The sequence below is a fragment of the Dendrobates tinctorius genome, unplaced genomic scaffold, assembly GCF_039654945.1.
Source record: "Dendrobates tinctorius isolate UK_male_01 unplaced genomic scaffold, ASM3965494v1 ptg000138l, whole genome shotgun sequence".
Classification (NCBI taxonomy): Eukaryota; Metazoa; Chordata; class Amphibia; order Anura; family Dendrobatidae; genus Dendrobates; species Dendrobates tinctorius.
The window spans coordinates 3,339,634-3,354,090 of NW_027361806.1; the positions used below are offsets into that span (position 1 = coordinate 3,339,634).

The 14,457-nt window shown below is 50.8% G+C and overlaps 1 protein-coding gene across 1 annotated transcript; it reads left to right on the top strand.

Annotated features, from left to right (window-relative positions):
• The first annotated feature begins 1,729 nt into the window (after window positions 1-1,729).
• On the top strand, window positions 1,730-4,988 carry CUNH1orf52 (chromosome unknown C1orf52 homolog). The gene is made up of 3 exons (XM_073544407.1): window positions 1,730-2,054; window positions 3,667-3,874; window positions 4,433-4,988. The coding sequence occupies exons 1-3, from the start codon at window positions 1,806-1,808 to the stop codon at window positions 4,477-4,479; spliced, it is 504 nt and encodes a 167-aa protein (XP_073400508.1). The 5' UTR covers window positions 1,730-1,805; the 3' UTR covers window positions 4,480-4,988.
• Window positions 4,989-14,457: the final 9,469 nt, after the last annotated feature.

A 14,457-nucleotide genomic window follows, 5' to 3' on the forward strand; every position in this document is an offset into this window, starting at 1 on the left:
GCTCCATTATGGGGGCACTCTCTGGCTGTCACCATTATGGGGCCTCTCTCTGGCTGGCACCATTATGGGAGCACTCTCTGGTTAGCACCATTATTGCTGCACTCTCTGGCTGGCACCATTATGGGGGCACCCTCTGGCTGGCACCATTATGGGGGCACTCTGTCTGGCACCGTTATGGGGGCACTCTCTGGCTGGCACCATTATGGGGTCTCTCTCTGGCTGGCACCATTATGGGGGCTCTCTCTGGCTGGCACCATTATGGCAGCATTCTCTGGCTGGCTCCATTATGGGGGCACTCTCTGGCTGGCACCATTATGGGGGCACTCTCTGGCTGGCACCATTATGGGAGCACTCTCTGGTTAGCACCATTATTGCTGCACTCTCTGGCTGGCACCATTATTGGGGCACTCTCTGGCTGGCTCCATTATGGGGGCACTCTCTGGCTGGCTCCATTATGGGGGCACTCTCTGGCTGGCACCATTATGGGGGCACTCTCTGGTTAGCACCATTATTGCTGCACTCTCTGGCTGGCACCATTATGGGGGCACTCTCTGGCTGGCACCATTATGGGGGCACTATCTGGCTGGCACCATTATGGGGGCTCTCTCTGGCTGGCACCATTATGGGGGCTCTCTCTGGCTGGCACCATTATGGGGCACTCTCTGGCTGCCACCATTATGGGGGCACTCTCTGGCTAGCACCATTATGGGGGCACTCTCTGGCTGGCACCATTATGGGGGCACTCTCTGGTTAGCACCATTATTGCTGCACTCTCTGGCTGGCACCATTATGGGGGCACTCTGGTTAGCACCATTATGGGGGCACTCTCTGGTTAGCACCATTATGGGGGCATTCTCTGGCTGGCACCATTATGGGGGCACTCTCTGCCTGGCACCATTATGGGGCATTCTCTGGCTGGCACCATTATGGGGGCACTCTCTGGCTGGCACCATTATGGGGGCACTCTCTGGCTGGCACCATTATGGGGGCACTCTCTGGCTGGCACCATTATGGGAGCACTCTCTGGCTGGCACCATTATGGGGGCACTCTCTGGCTAGCACCATTATGGGGGCACTCTCTGGCTGGCACCATTATGGGAGCACTCTCTGGCTGGCACCATTATGGGGGCACTCTCTGGCTGGCACCATTATGGGGGCACTCTCTGGCTGGCACCATTATGGGGGCACTCTCTGGCTGGCACCATTATGGGGGCACTCTCTGGCTGGCACCATTATGGGGGCACTCTCTGGCTGGCACCATTATGGGGGCACTCTCTGGCTAGCACCATTATGGGGGCACTCTCTGGCTAGCACCATTATGGGGGCACTCTCTGGCTAGCACCATTATGGGGGCACTCTCTGGCTGGCACCATTATGGGGGCACTCTCTGGCTGGCACCATTATGGGGGCACTCTCTGGCTGGCACCATTATGGGGGCACTCTCTGGCTGGCACCATTATGGGGGCACTCTCTGGCTGGCACCATTATGGGGGCACTCTCTGGCTGGCACCATTATGGGGGCACTCTCTGGCTAGCACCATTATGGGGGCACTCTCTGGCTGGCACCATTATGGGGGCACTCTCTGGCTGGCACCATTATGGGGGCACTCTCTGGCTGGCACCATTATGGGGGCACTCTCTGGCTGGCACCATTATGGGGGCTCTCTCTGGCAGTGTGTGCAGGTAATGTGTAGATAGGTGATTCTGTGTCTCTGAGGTCAGTGCCTCTCTCCTCTTTTCTTTCTGCCGCCACTACACAACACATCTCCGTCTTCCCCCGGAAGTGACAGGTTAGAGGTTGCACCATGGCGGCTGCGGAGGAGGAGAAGGATCCTCTCAGTTATTTCGCCGCTTATGGCAGCTCCAGCTCGGACAGCAGCGAGGACGAAGCCGAGGAGGAGAAGGCGAGGACGGCGGTGAAGAGGCCGCTCTGCTCCAAGAAGCTGCCGGGCCCGGACGAGCTGTTCCAGACCGTCACCCGCCCGTCCTTCCTCAGCGCCCCCACCACCGCCGCCATCAACTGGGAGAAGCGCCTGGTGCGGCCCCCGGAGGAGGTAATGAGCAGGGGAGGCGGCAGGGGGCGCTGTGGAGACAGTGCGTGTGGGGACAGCAGGGGGCGCTGCGGAGACACTGCGTGTGGGGACAGCAGAGGGCGCTGCGGAGACGGTGCGTGTGGGGACAGCAGGGGGCGCTGCGGAGACGGTGCGTGTGGGGACAGCAGGGGGCGCTGCGGAGACGGTGCGTGTGGGGACAGCAGGGGGCGCTGCGGAGACGGTGCGTGTGGGGACAGCAGGGGGCGCTGCGGAGACGGTGCATGTGGGGACAGCAGGGGGCGCTGCGGAGACGGTGCGTGTGGAGACAGCAGGGGGCGCTGCTGAGACACAGTGCGTGTGGGGACAGCAGGGGGGCGCTGCTGAGACACAGTGCGTGTGGGGACAGCAGGGGGGCGCTGCTGAGACACAGTGCGTGTGGGGACAGCAGGGGGGCGCTGCTGAGACACAGTGCGTGTGGGGACAGCAGGAGGGCGCTGCTGAGACACAGTGCGTGTGGGGACAGCAGGGGGGCGCTGCTGAGACAGTGCGTGTGGGGACAGCAGGGGGGCGCTGCTGAGACACAGTGCGTGTGGGGACAGCAGGGGGGCGCTGCTGAGACACAGTGCGTGTGGGGACAGCAGGGGGCGCTGCTGAGACACAGTGCGTGTGGGGACAGCAGGGGGCGCCGCTGAGACACAGTGCGTGTGGGGGACAGCAGGGGGCGCCGCTGAGACACAGTGCGTGTGGAGACAGCAGGGGGCGCCGCGGAGACGGTGCGTGTGGAGACAGCAGGGGGCGCCGCGGAGACGGTGCGTGTGGAGACAGCAGGGGGAGCCGCGGAGACGGTGCGTGTGGGGACAGCAGGGGGAGCCGCGGAGACGGTGCGTGTGGGGACAGAAGGGGGCGCCGCGGAGACGGTGCGTGTGGAGACAGCAGGGGGCGGCGCGGAGACGGTGCGTGTGGGGACAGCAGGGGGCGGCGCGGAGACGGTGCGTGTGGAGACAGCAGGGGGCGCCGCGGAGACGGTGCGTGTGGAGACAGCAGGGGGAGCCGCGGAGACGGTGCGTGTGGGGACAGCAGGGGGAGCCGCGGAGACGGTGCGTGTGGGGACAGCAGGGAGAGCTGCGGAGACGGTGCGTGTGGAGACAGCAGGGGGAGCCGCGGAGACGGTGCGTGTGGAGACAGCAGGGGGAGCCGCGGAGACGGTGCGTGTGGAGACAGCAGGGAGAGCTGCGGAGACGGTGCGTGTGGAGACAGCAGGGGGAGCCGCGGAGACGGTGCGTGTGGGGACAGCAGGGGGAGCCGCGGAGACGGTGCGTGTGGGGACAGCAGGGAGAGCTGCGGAGACGGTGCGTGTGGGGACAGCAGGGGGAGCCGCGGAGACGGTGCGTGTGGGGACAGCAGGGAGAGCTGCGGAGACGGTGCGTGTGGGGACAGCAGGGGGCGCTACTTGGAGCAGGTTCCCTTTCCAGTAAATAGTTGGGGAGGATCCATATTTGTGACCTGGGCGCCCAGGTTCTACCTGTGTGACTGCGGGGTAGAATCTGAGGGGAGCCCACCACTCTGTATGATCAGATGCCTCCCGCCTCGCTGGCGCAGGTTATAACCCATCTCCTGTTTTGCTCTCAATCAGCCGCCTCGAGAATTTAAAGTGTGGAAGAACAATGCGGTGCCTCCCCCCGAATCTTACAAGGTGGAGGAGAAGAAGGGTCCTCCGCCGGAGCTCGACATGGCGATAAAATGGTCCAGTATGTACCAGGACAACGGCGATGACGCCCCCCAGCAAGTGAGCAAGGCCAAGTTCCTGCCGGATGAAGAAGCCGAGGCCGCGACGGCGTCTGGTGAGCGACCGCACAGGTGTTTAACCATGTGACTGCTGATGGTGCCACATGCGGACTGGATCCCGGTGACCCCCCACGACCCAATTACGGCTTCTGATGGGGCTGATGAATGCCTCACTGGGTGTTGTTTGCATCCTCTGTCAGGGGCTCAGCTCCATGGGAGAACCCATTTCCCATATATCCATACAACTTGTCCCACAGAATAAAAATCAAGCCCCCATACGGCTACGTGGAGGGAAAAATAAAGTCGAGACTCATAGAAGAAAGGCCGGTAAAAAAAGAAAAGCATATAAAATGAAAACTGTGGAGGGAAGGGGTTTCCAGACGATTCCTCTCTCTCCCATCCATAGAGCAGGGGATCAGTTACTGATCACTGGGGGGTCTACTAACTACTGGGAATGAATGAGAATCGGCAGAGCCCCATTCCCCCGGGTGCTCTAACGGTCTGTCCCCAGAGATCTGTCAGTTACCCCTTACTCTGTGGACGGCAGATAACTTCCCCTGTAACTGGGGCTATTGTGCAAATTGAATCTATATAATGTGACTCTCTCGTTCCAGGCGATGAGCAGGATGAGCCGTCTTCTGCTAAGAAACGCAAAGTGTGACCCTCACGGTATGGAGCAGAGCGCCGGGATCTATCGATGGCCTGAAGAAGGGAGCCCGACCTGTCATCCTTCCGCCATAGCTGAGTGTATAGACCGGTGCTCTCCAGCCTGTGGCTACACTACAACTCCCAGCATGCTCGAACCTTCTTGGTGCTGCTGCCTTGCCGCAGGCTGGAGACGGTCGGTGTAGATCTTCCACGTGTCAGTATTTGCTCGTGTTCAGCACAATGTCTCGGCTGCAGTATTTAGGACGTGGGGGTTTGGTATCGGGTGCTAGTCTTGGTGAATGTAATGGGCCGTAGGGTCCGTCGCTGCTGCCGCCCAGCGATACCTTCATGTTTTTAGATTTTGGGCCAGCGATAATAATGCAGTTTGGTTCGGCCACGTGTCTGCATTGTGTAGAAACCTTTTATAAAGGATGCGCTTCACTGTAAGTTATTGTAAGTTTTCCTCTGAAATCTAGGAGGCGATGTGTACATAGGACTGCAATTAAATCTACATTTCATAGATTGGGCGTCTTCTCTCTTCTCTGTATGTACACCCAACTCCACCACCTAAATACCTGCGAGGGGAAAGGTAGCTGTGCTGGACAACATACCTGGTGTCACGGCGGCCACTCCTCTGTAATGACAGTCCTTTATTAGCCATTTAATTCTTTTAACAGGGAGGGTAGTGGGGGTATAAAATAAAAAACAACAACTTAGTTTGCCCTTATACACATCTGGTCTCTTTTTTATTTTATTTTTTTTTTGGTGGGGGGGGGGGGTTTGGCATACTAATTTTAATAGTTACCTGCAGCCACCACTAGGGGGGGTGTTATGATTGAGTCACCGTAGGAGGCAAAAATAGAAATGCTAGCTAAGTCCAGAAAACCAGAGAAGTTGGCAGCTATCGGATTGCAGACCCCTGAACCTATCAACACAACTAGCAGTAGCCGTGGGGGGCTCCTACGATGCCCTAGGACCCTCGATCACAGCCGGAGGACTACATAGCCTAAAGACAGAAAGGGAAATCTAAACTGCCCCAGAGCAGACCCCAAAGCAAAAGGCAGCCCCCCACATATAATGACGGTGAAGCAAGAAGAAAGAACAAAACACAGACAGAAAGATAGACTGAGCAAAGATGGGGCCCAAGCTAGCTTAGATAGGAAAGGACAGGAAGGCTGCTGTCTGCAATCCGTGAAAAACCCTATGAAAATAAGAGCCAACAAACTGACAGTAAAAAAGGCCCTGAAGACGCTAGGCTTCAAAAAAGGCTATGTCAGTACTCAGGAATATTCTGAAGACAGAGCAACAGGCAAAAGGAGATTCAGCTCACCCCAGCAGGGAATGGCAGAATCCAGAAAAGCAAGGAAAACAAAACACTAATGCAAAAAGGCAAAGCAGAAATCTTAGCTTTAGATGAGCAGGAATCAGACTGGTTTCCTAGAAGTCCACAGAGAAATCACCCGCAGGCCAGAAGGGCGTCGGCAGCCTTATATCCAGTCATTAACTCCACTCAGCCAGTCATCATCATCAGCCCCAGGTGTTTGACAATCAGGCTCACTACCTTTCTTCACCAGAAGAGGGAGTTCCTCGGGCCTCAGTAGTGAAGGGGAAAATGAACTCACAACAGGGGGGACTAACTGGACCCTGTTTTTGTGGAAATTTAAAGGGGTTGTCTGGCCTTAGATTACAAGTCTGCAGTCACTTTATGGGAATCCTCACAGTGCTGACGCCGGACGTGTGAACGCTAGTATGCGATATGCTGTCACGTGTCAGCTAGATACGCGCAGCCTCAATGCAAGTCTAGTCGGAACGTGTATTGAGCGAGGTCGACAAGTCTAGTCGAAATGTAGCCAGAAGTATGCAAATCACATACTTTCTGTCACATGATAGCCCGCTGTTGACACTGGAGATTCACAAGTCTGCAGTCATATAGAGTGACTGCAGACTTGTACTACAAGGTTGTACAACTTGTTTAAAGGGTTTTTCAGGTTTGGTAAACCCGTCCTACACTACCTCACTGTCCAGCCAGGTGGCACCTTATATAAGGCTCAGTGCAGACTGCGTTTGTGCCCACTGGCATGTGTATATGTGGCGCCCCTGAGGGTCCAGTCGCCACAGAGGTACTGCACCTCATCCAGAGGTGTGGTATCCCACCCCCAGGTAAGGAGGGAGCACCACCCAGGACTCCTAACACTTGCACCCAACACACACCAGGCTGGCCAGGAAAGGGTGCTGGGGAGTTAGTGGGGAAGGTAGGTAGAAGGAGCTTAGGAAGTGGAGTGATTGAGGACATCCAATTCGTGACAGTTAGTGGGAGGTAGAAAGATCATTCTGGAAAGATCCAGTCAGTTGGTGACGGGACAGCGGACGAGCAGGACTGATCTGGGGAGAGTACGGGTCAGACAGAAACATCTAGAAGGAAAGAAGCTCCGAAGAGAAGGTGTCCTAGGGGCACGGGTAGTGCGATAAGCCACCCGTGGGGCCCGTATCCAGACGATGAAGGACCAGGCCTCAGTGGAGGGAGCCAGCCCCTAAGCCTAGTGGAGAATACCGAACAAGGCTCAACTAGTAAGCCGGAGGTTGTAGTGCGACAGCCCAAACCACAAGCATTCCTCAAAATGGCAGCCGTAGAGATAAAGGACCCCGGGGCGTGACCCATGTCGCTCGGCAAGGTCCGACGCTGCTGGATTGGGGACACTGCTTGTGAAGGCGCAGGGCAGGAGAGAAAGAGGTGGAGAGTAGCGCAGAGATGGCCAAGAAAGGAGAACATAAAGAGGAGTCCTAAAAAGGTGTAACCAATTTACCTGTGAGTTAGCTGGACCCCTCCCCTGGAGGACACAGTGCCAAGTGGGCTACCGAACGCAGGAATTGTGAGTAAAAACCCAGAAACTACACCCAAATGTGTCCTTCGTGTTATTAACCCCTTCCTGCCATCCGACGTACTATCCCGTCCACGGTACCCGGGCCCGTATGACCGGGGACGGGATAGTACGTCGGCGCGATCAGCGGCGCCCACGTGGTGAGCGCCGCTGATCGCGGCCGGGTGTCAGCTGGTTATCACAGCTGACACCCGGCACAATGTGTCAGGGGCGGTCATGGACCGCCCCCGACACTTTAACCCCTTGCACACCGCGATCAAACACGATCGCGGTGTACCGGGGGTTAAAGGGAAGCATCGGCAGGGAGGGGGCTCCCTCCGTGCTTCCCTGAGCCCCCCACGGCAGCGCAATGTGCAGCGCTGCTGCGGGGGACTTCCTTCCTCCAGGCCCCCGAATCCAAGATGGCGATGGGGGCCTGCGGAAGCTGGCTTCCTCAGTGCCTGCAAAGCGCAGGCATGAGGAAGCCTTCTGCAGTGCCTGTGTCAGATCGCTGATCTGTCACAGTGATCTGTGATGTGACAGATCAGCGATCTGTCACAGGACAGTGATGTCCCACCTGGGACTATTTAATAAAGTAAAAAAAAAAATAAAAAAAAGTGTAAAAATAATTTTAAAAAAATCGCCAAATAAATTAGAAAAAAAAAAAAAAATATTCCCCCAATAAATCCATTTTTTGGAAATAATAAAAAAAAAAAACAATAAAAGTACACATATTAGGTATCGCCGCGTCCGTAACGACCCGCCCTATAAAACTGTCCCATTAGTTAACCCCTTTAGCGAACCCCTTTAAAAATAAAAAACGAAGCAAAAAATAATGATTATCATACCGCCAAACAAAAAGTGTAATAACGCGCGATCAAAAAGACGCATATAAATAGCCGTGGTACCGCTGAAAACGTCATCTTGTCCCGCAAAAAACGAGCCGCCACACAGCATCATCAGCGAAAAAATAAAAAAGTTATAGCTCGCTGAATAAAGCGATGCAAAAATAATTATTTTTTATATAAAATAGTTTTCATTGCATAAAACCGACAAAAACATAAAAAACGACCTAAATGAGGTATCGCTGTAACCGTACCGACCCGAAGAATAAAACCGCTTTATCAATTTTACCGCACGCGGAACGGTGTAAACGCACCCCCCCCAAAAGAAATTCATGAAACGCTGGTTTTTGCTCATTCTGCGTCCCAAAAATCGGAATAAAAAGCGATCAAAAAATTTCACGTGCCCGAAAATGGTACCAATAAAAATGTCAGCTTGTCCCGCAAAAAATAAGACCTCACATGACTCAGTGGGTCAAAATACGGAAAAATTATAGCTCTCAATATGTGGTGATGCAAAAACTATTTTTACAATAAAAAGCGTCTTTTAGCGTGCGACAGCCGCCAAACATAAAAACCGCCATAAATAGTAAATCAAACCCCCCGTTATCACCCCCTTAGTTAGGGAAAAATAATAAAACTAAAAGAAAATGTATTTATTTCCATTTTTCCATTAGGGTTAGGGCTAGGGGTGTGTTGGGTTAGGGTAGGGTTAGGGCTAGGGGCGTGTTGGGGTTCGGGTTGGAGTTAGAATTGGGGGTTTCCACTGTTTGGGCACATCAGGGGCTCTCCAAATGCAACATGGCGTCTGATCTCAATTCCAGCCAATTCTGAGTTGAAAAAGTCAAATGGTGCTCCTTCCCTTCCAAGCTCTGCTATGCGCCCAAACAGTGTTTTACCCCCACATGTAGGGTATCAGCCTACTCAGGACAAATTGCAAAACAATTTTTGGGGTCCAATTTCTCCTGTTACCCTTAGGAAAATAAAAAATTGGGGGCAAAAATATCATTTTTGTGGAAAAAAATGATTTTTTTATTTTCACGTCCGAGTGTTATAAACTTCTGTGAAGCACTTGGGGGTTCAAAGTGCTCACCACACATCTAGATAAGTTCCGTGGGGAGTCTAGTGTCCAAAATGGGGTCACTTGTGGGGAGTTTCAATAGTTTAGGTACATCAGGGGCTCTCCAAACGCACATGACACCCGCAGACCATTCCATCAAAGTCTGCATTCCAAAACGTCACTGCTTCCCTTCCGATCCCCGACGTGTGCCCATACAGTAGTTTTCTCCCACATATGAGGTATCCGCTTACTCAGGACAAATTGGACAACAACTTTTGGGGTCCAATTTCTCCTGTTACCCTTGGGAAAATGAAAAAATTGGGGACTAATTGATCATGTTTGTGGAAAAAATACGATTTTTTTATTTTCATGCCCTGGCATTATAAACTTCTGTGAAGCCCTTGGGGGTTCAAAGTGCTCACCTCACATCTAGATACGTTCCTTAGTGGGTCTAGTTTTCAAAATGGGGTCATTTGTGGGGGGTTTCCACTGTTTAGGTACATTAGGGGCTCTCCAAAGGCAACATGACACCCGCAGACCATTCCATCAAAGTCTGCATTCCAAAACGTCACTACTTCCCTTCCGAGCCCCGACGTGTGCCCATACAGTAGTTTTCTCCCACATATGGGGTATCAGCATACTCAGGACAAATTGGACAACAACTTTTGGGGTCCAATTTCTCCTGGTACCCTTGTGAAAATAAAAAAATGGTGATTAAAAGATCATGTTTGTGGAAAAAATACGAATTTTTTATTTTCACGCCCGGGTGTTATAAACTTCTGTGAAGCACTGGGGGGGTCAAAGTGCTCACCACACATCTAGATAAGTTCCTTAGGGGGTCTAGTTTCCAAAATGGTGTCATTTGTGGGGGGGTTCCACTGTTTTGGTACATCAGGAGTTTTCCAAACGCGACATGGTGTCCGATCTCAATTCCAGCCCAAAACGTCAAATGGCGCTGCTTCCCTTCCGAGCTCTGCCATGCGCCGAAATAGTGGTTTACCCCCACATGTGGGGTATCAGCGTACTCAGGACAAATTGCACAATAACTTTTAGGGTCCTGTTACCCTTGGAAAAATAAGAATTGAGGGTGAAAAGATCATTTTTGTGGAAAAAATATGATTTTTTAATTGTATGGCTTTATGTTATAAACTTCTGTGAAGCCCATGGGGGTTCAAAGTTCTCACCACACATCTAGATAAGTTCCTTAGGGGGTCTAGTTTCCAAAATGGTGTCATTTGTGGGGGGTTTCCACTGTTTTGGTACATCAGGGGTTTTCCAAACGCGACATCGTGTCCGATCTCAATTCCAGCCAAAAACGTCAAATGGCGCTGCTTCCCTTCCGAGCTCTGCCATGCGCCCAAATAGTGGTTTACCCCCACATGTGGGGTATCAGCGTACTCAGGACAAATTGCACAATAACTTTTAGGGTCCTGTTACCCTTGGGAAAATAAAAATTGGGGTGAAAAGATCATTTTTGTGGAAAAAATATGATTTTTTAATTGTACCGCTGTACGTTCTAAACTTCTGTAAAGCCCTTGTGGGTTCAAAGTTCTCACCACATATCTAGATAAGTTCCTTGGGGGGTCTAGTTTCCAAAATGGGGTCACTTGTAGGGGGTTTCCACTGTTTAGGTACATCAGGGACTCTCCAAACGTGACATGGCGTCCAATCTGAATTCCAGACAATTTTGCATTGAAAAAGTCAAACGGCGCTCCTTCCATTCTGAGCTCTGCCATGCGCCGAAACAGTGGTTCCCCCCACAAATCAGGTATCAGCGTACTCAGGACAAATTGCACAATAACTTTTGCAGTTCAATTTCTCCTGTTACCCTTGGTAAAATAAAAAAAATTGAACCTGAAGTATTTTTTTTATGAAAAAAAGTTAGATGTTCATTTTTTGTTAAATATTCAAAAAAATTCCTGTGACGCACCTAAAGGGTTAATAAACTTCTTGAATGTGGTTTTGAGCACCTTAAGGGGTGCAGTTTTTAGAATGGTGTCACTTTTGGGTACTTTCTATCATATAGACCCCTCAAAGTGGCTTTAAATGTGATGTGGTCCTAAAAATAAAATGGTGTTGTAAAAATGAGAAATCGCTAGTCAACTTTTAACCCTTATAACTTCCTAACAAAAAAAAATTTTGGTTCCAAAATTGTGCTGATGTAAAGTAAACATGTGGGAAATGTTAGTTATCAAGTTTTTTGTGTGCCGTATCTCTGTGATTTAAGGGCATAAAAATTCAAAGTTGGAAAATCGCAAAATTTTCAAAATTTTCGCCAAATTTCCGTTTTTCTCACAAATAAACGCAAGTTATTTGAATGAAATTTTACCACTAACATGAAGTACAATATGTCACGAGAAAACAATGTCAGAATCACCGGGATCCATGGAAGCGTTCCAGAGTTATGACCTCATAAAGGTACAGTGGTCAGAATTGTAAAAATTGGCCCGGTCATGAACGTGCAAACCACCCTTGGGGGTGAAGGGGTTAATATCTTGCCTGCTTTACACCGCATTCACCGTCACCGACTCAACTGCCCTGGGACCCAGCTCTGCCTGTGGAGAGCTTCACCATCTCTGCTGCCCGTACCCCATCCCAGAGGATCTGCATTGCAGCGTCGGCTATCATTGCCGAATACCACGGGTGGTGTCACGATTCCCCTTTTCCTATCATCTCCCCGACCCCCCAGTTGAACATCCATCTTTACTGGACGCCCAGGGCCACGGACCAGGTCACTGCCACCGTGACACATCCCCTTTAAAGAACCGGCTCGGTACCGAGTAACCTAAGGCCCTGCGGGGCGCTCCATATACACTCGACAGTGGCCCGTCTGGATACATTCCTAGGCATCAGTCCACCAAGGGGACCCAAAATAAATGTATGGTATATAAAAAAAATGAAGTTTTTACAGTTAAATGAAATGCAGATGCATATCAGGCAGAGGGAATGGAATATACTTTAGGCTTCTATCTGGTAAATAGGGGCCTATAGTAACATTAAAGTATATAGCAGAAAAAGCTCCTCCAAAGCCTAATTTTAAAGATTCTGCAACGTTTCACATAGAATCGCATTGATGCATCTGTCCTCCAGGTGGCAGTATTTACTTCCTTAGAGCTAATGCACATAACGCGCCTTGTGGCTCCTTCCATCGCCTCAACCAGAGACGGCATAATTCCGTCTGTTCATTGAGTATCCCTGAAAGTAGTGATACATCTGTAAAAGTTGTTGTTCCCCCCAAGACAAATGTTCCAACGTGCCAATCATTAAAAATCTAGAATGTCATATACAAATCAGGCTTGAAGTGCACTGGGGGCGTGTCAGTGCACTTGGAAATGGCACTACAATCCCACTTACACGCCCCCTGTGCATTTCCAGACTTATTTGCATATTGCTTCTTAACCTGAATTTTTCATGGGATTATAGAGCGCACAAGATGGACTAAATACAAGCGAAAACATAAAGAATAAGGCCACGACCCATCCACTCGCACTAGCCAGCGACTTCCCCTTCTATTAAAGAAGCCACGACAAGCGAAGAGCAAAAACATAAATGTGTGAGCAACAACAATCCCACAGGTGTTCGTACAGCAGCTGACATCATCCCCTAGTCCCAAAGCTCTTCATACCGTTTCAGGTGGGTTGGATGGATATTATCGACCAATGACATACCTGTTGCTGGGCAAATACAAGGTTCACAGACAGCATCCGCAACATCATAGGCCAAGCAGCTCACCCAATCATAGCTCGTTACTACCCCAACACTAATCTCCCCAACAACCTGGAAATCAACCTGGGTTTTTTTATGCGGGAAAACTTCCTGACGACAAAATCTGACAGGAAATATTAAAAACTACATAGACAATGGTTATAACCATGACACATCCATAACTGACTCATCGAGTATCTATTAGAAAGTGTATTTTTATTGGGGGGAAAAAACTTTACCACTACTTCCATATGTAAAAATGTGGTGACGGGTTCAAAATGGCCGCCCTGGTGATGGGATTTCTTGTGATCAATGCATGTGCATAGGAACATTTCTAAACGGAACTAGTAGGTCAAAACATGAAATGGATGGACGACGAGATCAGAAGACCAAATTGGATCAGGTCCGATCCAGAAGTGAAGGCCACGCCGACCTTTTTTCATAATCTAGATCATATATTTGTGGTAAAATCACCTCAGTCCGATTCGGTCAAAACCCAGAATTTCGGTCGCATCAGCCGCTGAATGCCAACATTATTTCACACCCACTGAGCGCCATTCAGACACTGCAAGTGTTTCTCGCTGGGGTGCTGGCCGCCATCATTCGCAGAAGGGAACCTGATCGGCCACGGATGGCCCATCACTACTGCCCACTAAGAGCAGAGTAAACTGGACGTCAAACTGGGCAATGGCCGATTGGGAGAACACAACCCAGTATGATGAATCCAGTCATTTTGCAGAGGTCAGAGTTTGATGTAGATTTCACGAACCCATCCTGTCAGCGGTTCGTGCTGGCGGTGGTGTAATGATAGGGGGTGAATGGAATGATTTGGCGCATGAGACCCCTTAATGTCCTTCCCAGTAGCAGAATGCTGGACCTACTGGTTTTTGTAGCCATTTGTCAAGACAAGCTAACGCTGTTGACTCATTCCACTTCCCGCCAGTCACCAGACCGACCCCAATGTCTTCATTTGCGCCCTATAATTGAATCCTTATTGGCCTTCTTCAGGACCCGGGACTCTGATGTGATGTAAGGCTGAGATTTCATGCAAAGTGCCGCAAAAACATGAGGATCCAATCAAGTCATTACCAGTAAGCTAATTCCTACATCTCCATCAAGGATCACTTCAGTAGAACTAATTTGTTGAATAGACAAGCTTTCTTATTGTAAGAGCCACAGATTAGATTCTGCTCATTACCCTTCGTGAAAATGAGCGACTCGTCGTCTTCACTTTGCATTACTTATGCAATGGTTCTTCTCACTGGAGGAAGTGGATGATGACTGATGCACAACTAGGACTAATATACGGCCTGTAGTTGTACAAAACGTATCAGTACGAGTACAAAAGTGACTATATACTTCAGACGGCTGACAGCCATCCCTCCCAATCCCACACACAAGACCTCAGGGGTGTAATGTGGTCTAAGGGGTGCAACTGTGACCTGGCCAGGGGGCCTGTGCTATTTTTAGCTGCATCTGGGGATACCATTAATTACAATACTGTAGGAGCACAAAGGGGAACGTTA

Coding starts and splice junctions, on each gene's coding strand:
- CUNH1orf52 (XM_073544407.1), top strand. CDS start 1,806: ATGGCGGCTGCGGAGGAGGAGAAGGATCCTCTCAGTTATTTCGCCGCT. Junction 2,055..3,666: donor TGGTGCGGCCCCCGGAGGAG/GTAATGAGCAGG, acceptor GCTCTCAATCAG/CCGCCTCGAGAATTTAAAGT. Junction 3,875..4,432: donor CGAGGCCGCGACGGCGTCTG/GTGAGCGACCGC, acceptor CTCTCGTTCCAG/GCGATGAGCAGGATGAGCCG.